Source organism: Terrapene carolina, unplaced genomic scaffold, assembly GCF_002925995.2.
Source record: "Terrapene carolina triunguis isolate 2854851 unplaced genomic scaffold, T_m_triunguis-2.0 Scaffold34276, whole genome shotgun sequence".
Lineage (NCBI taxonomy): Eukaryota > Metazoa > Chordata > Testudines > Emydidae > Terrapene > Terrapene triunguis.
The window spans coordinates 1-845 of record NW_020698627.1 but is presented as its reverse complement, the minus strand read 5'-3'; the positions used below and the strand labels follow the sequence as shown (position 1 = coordinate 845).

The 845-nt window shown below is 72.4% G+C and overlaps 1 protein-coding gene across 1 annotated transcript in view; it reads right to left on the bottom strand.

Annotated features, from left to right (window-relative positions):
* Window positions 1–612, bottom strand: part of LOC112108780 (M-phase inducer phosphatase 3-like) — a gene marked incomplete at its 5' end in the record, with an annotated part of 9,119 nt that extends 8,507 nt beyond the window's left edge. Inside the window, one exon of the mRNA XM_026646173.1 lies at window positions 552–612. Within this exon, the coding sequence (XP_026501958.1) occupies window positions 552–612 (61 nt within the window). The remainder of the gene's footprint in view (window positions 1–551) is intronic.
* Window positions 613–845: the final 233 nt, after the last annotated feature.

Below are 845 nucleotides of genomic sequence, written 5' to 3'. Positions count from 1 at the left end.
GGGGGGGCTCTGGGGAGCAGTGGGGGGCTATGGGGCACACTGTGGGGGGGGCTATCAGCCCAGTACATACAGTAAAACCGCTCGGGGGGGGCGGGCTGGTGCAGAGGATCCGTGGGCGTGCGGGGAGCGTGGACGGGTTTGGCAGCAGAGGCTGGTCAGTGCGGCAGGCTGGCAGCAGAGCTCCCCGTGGGGCAGGGAAGAGCCAGCCTGGCCCAGGCTGAGCTGCATGGGGGGAGCGGTGGCACCGCGAGGCAGCGGAGCAGCCCCCCAGGGCTGGCAGAGGCCGGGCAGCCCCTGAGCAGCGGGTGCTGGGAGTGCGAGCGGCCTGGCACGTACTGCAGGGGGACCCATGGGCAGCAGGGGCTGGGGCCCCCGTGGGGACACCCCCGCCCCCCCCGGCCACTGCTCCAATGGGGTCTCAGCCCCAGGCGCTGGCTTGCTGCAGGTGACCCATAATAACCCTCCCCTGGGACAGACACAGCGGGGCCTCTGCTCTGCCCCCCAGCCTGCCTGGGACGCCCCCTGTTCCCCGCTCCCACCCCTCCAGGTACCTGCCCTCGCTGCTGCTGCTGCTGCAGGCCTGGGGGCTGAGCGAGGGCTCCAGCGCGCCACCTGGGACAGAGAGAGCGGGTCAGTGGGGCGCTGGCCGGGGGGCGGGGGCTGCGCAGAGGGGCTGGTGCTGACCTGTGGGCGTTCCCGCAGGAGCCAACAGCTGGGAGCCAGCGGGGCTCGGAGTCAGGGCGTCTGGGGACAGCCTCAGCCTTCTCCTTGGGGTGATGCTGCGGGAGAGAGCAGCCCGTGACCACCCTGCCGCCCGCCAACCTCCTCCTCATCTGCCGTCACCC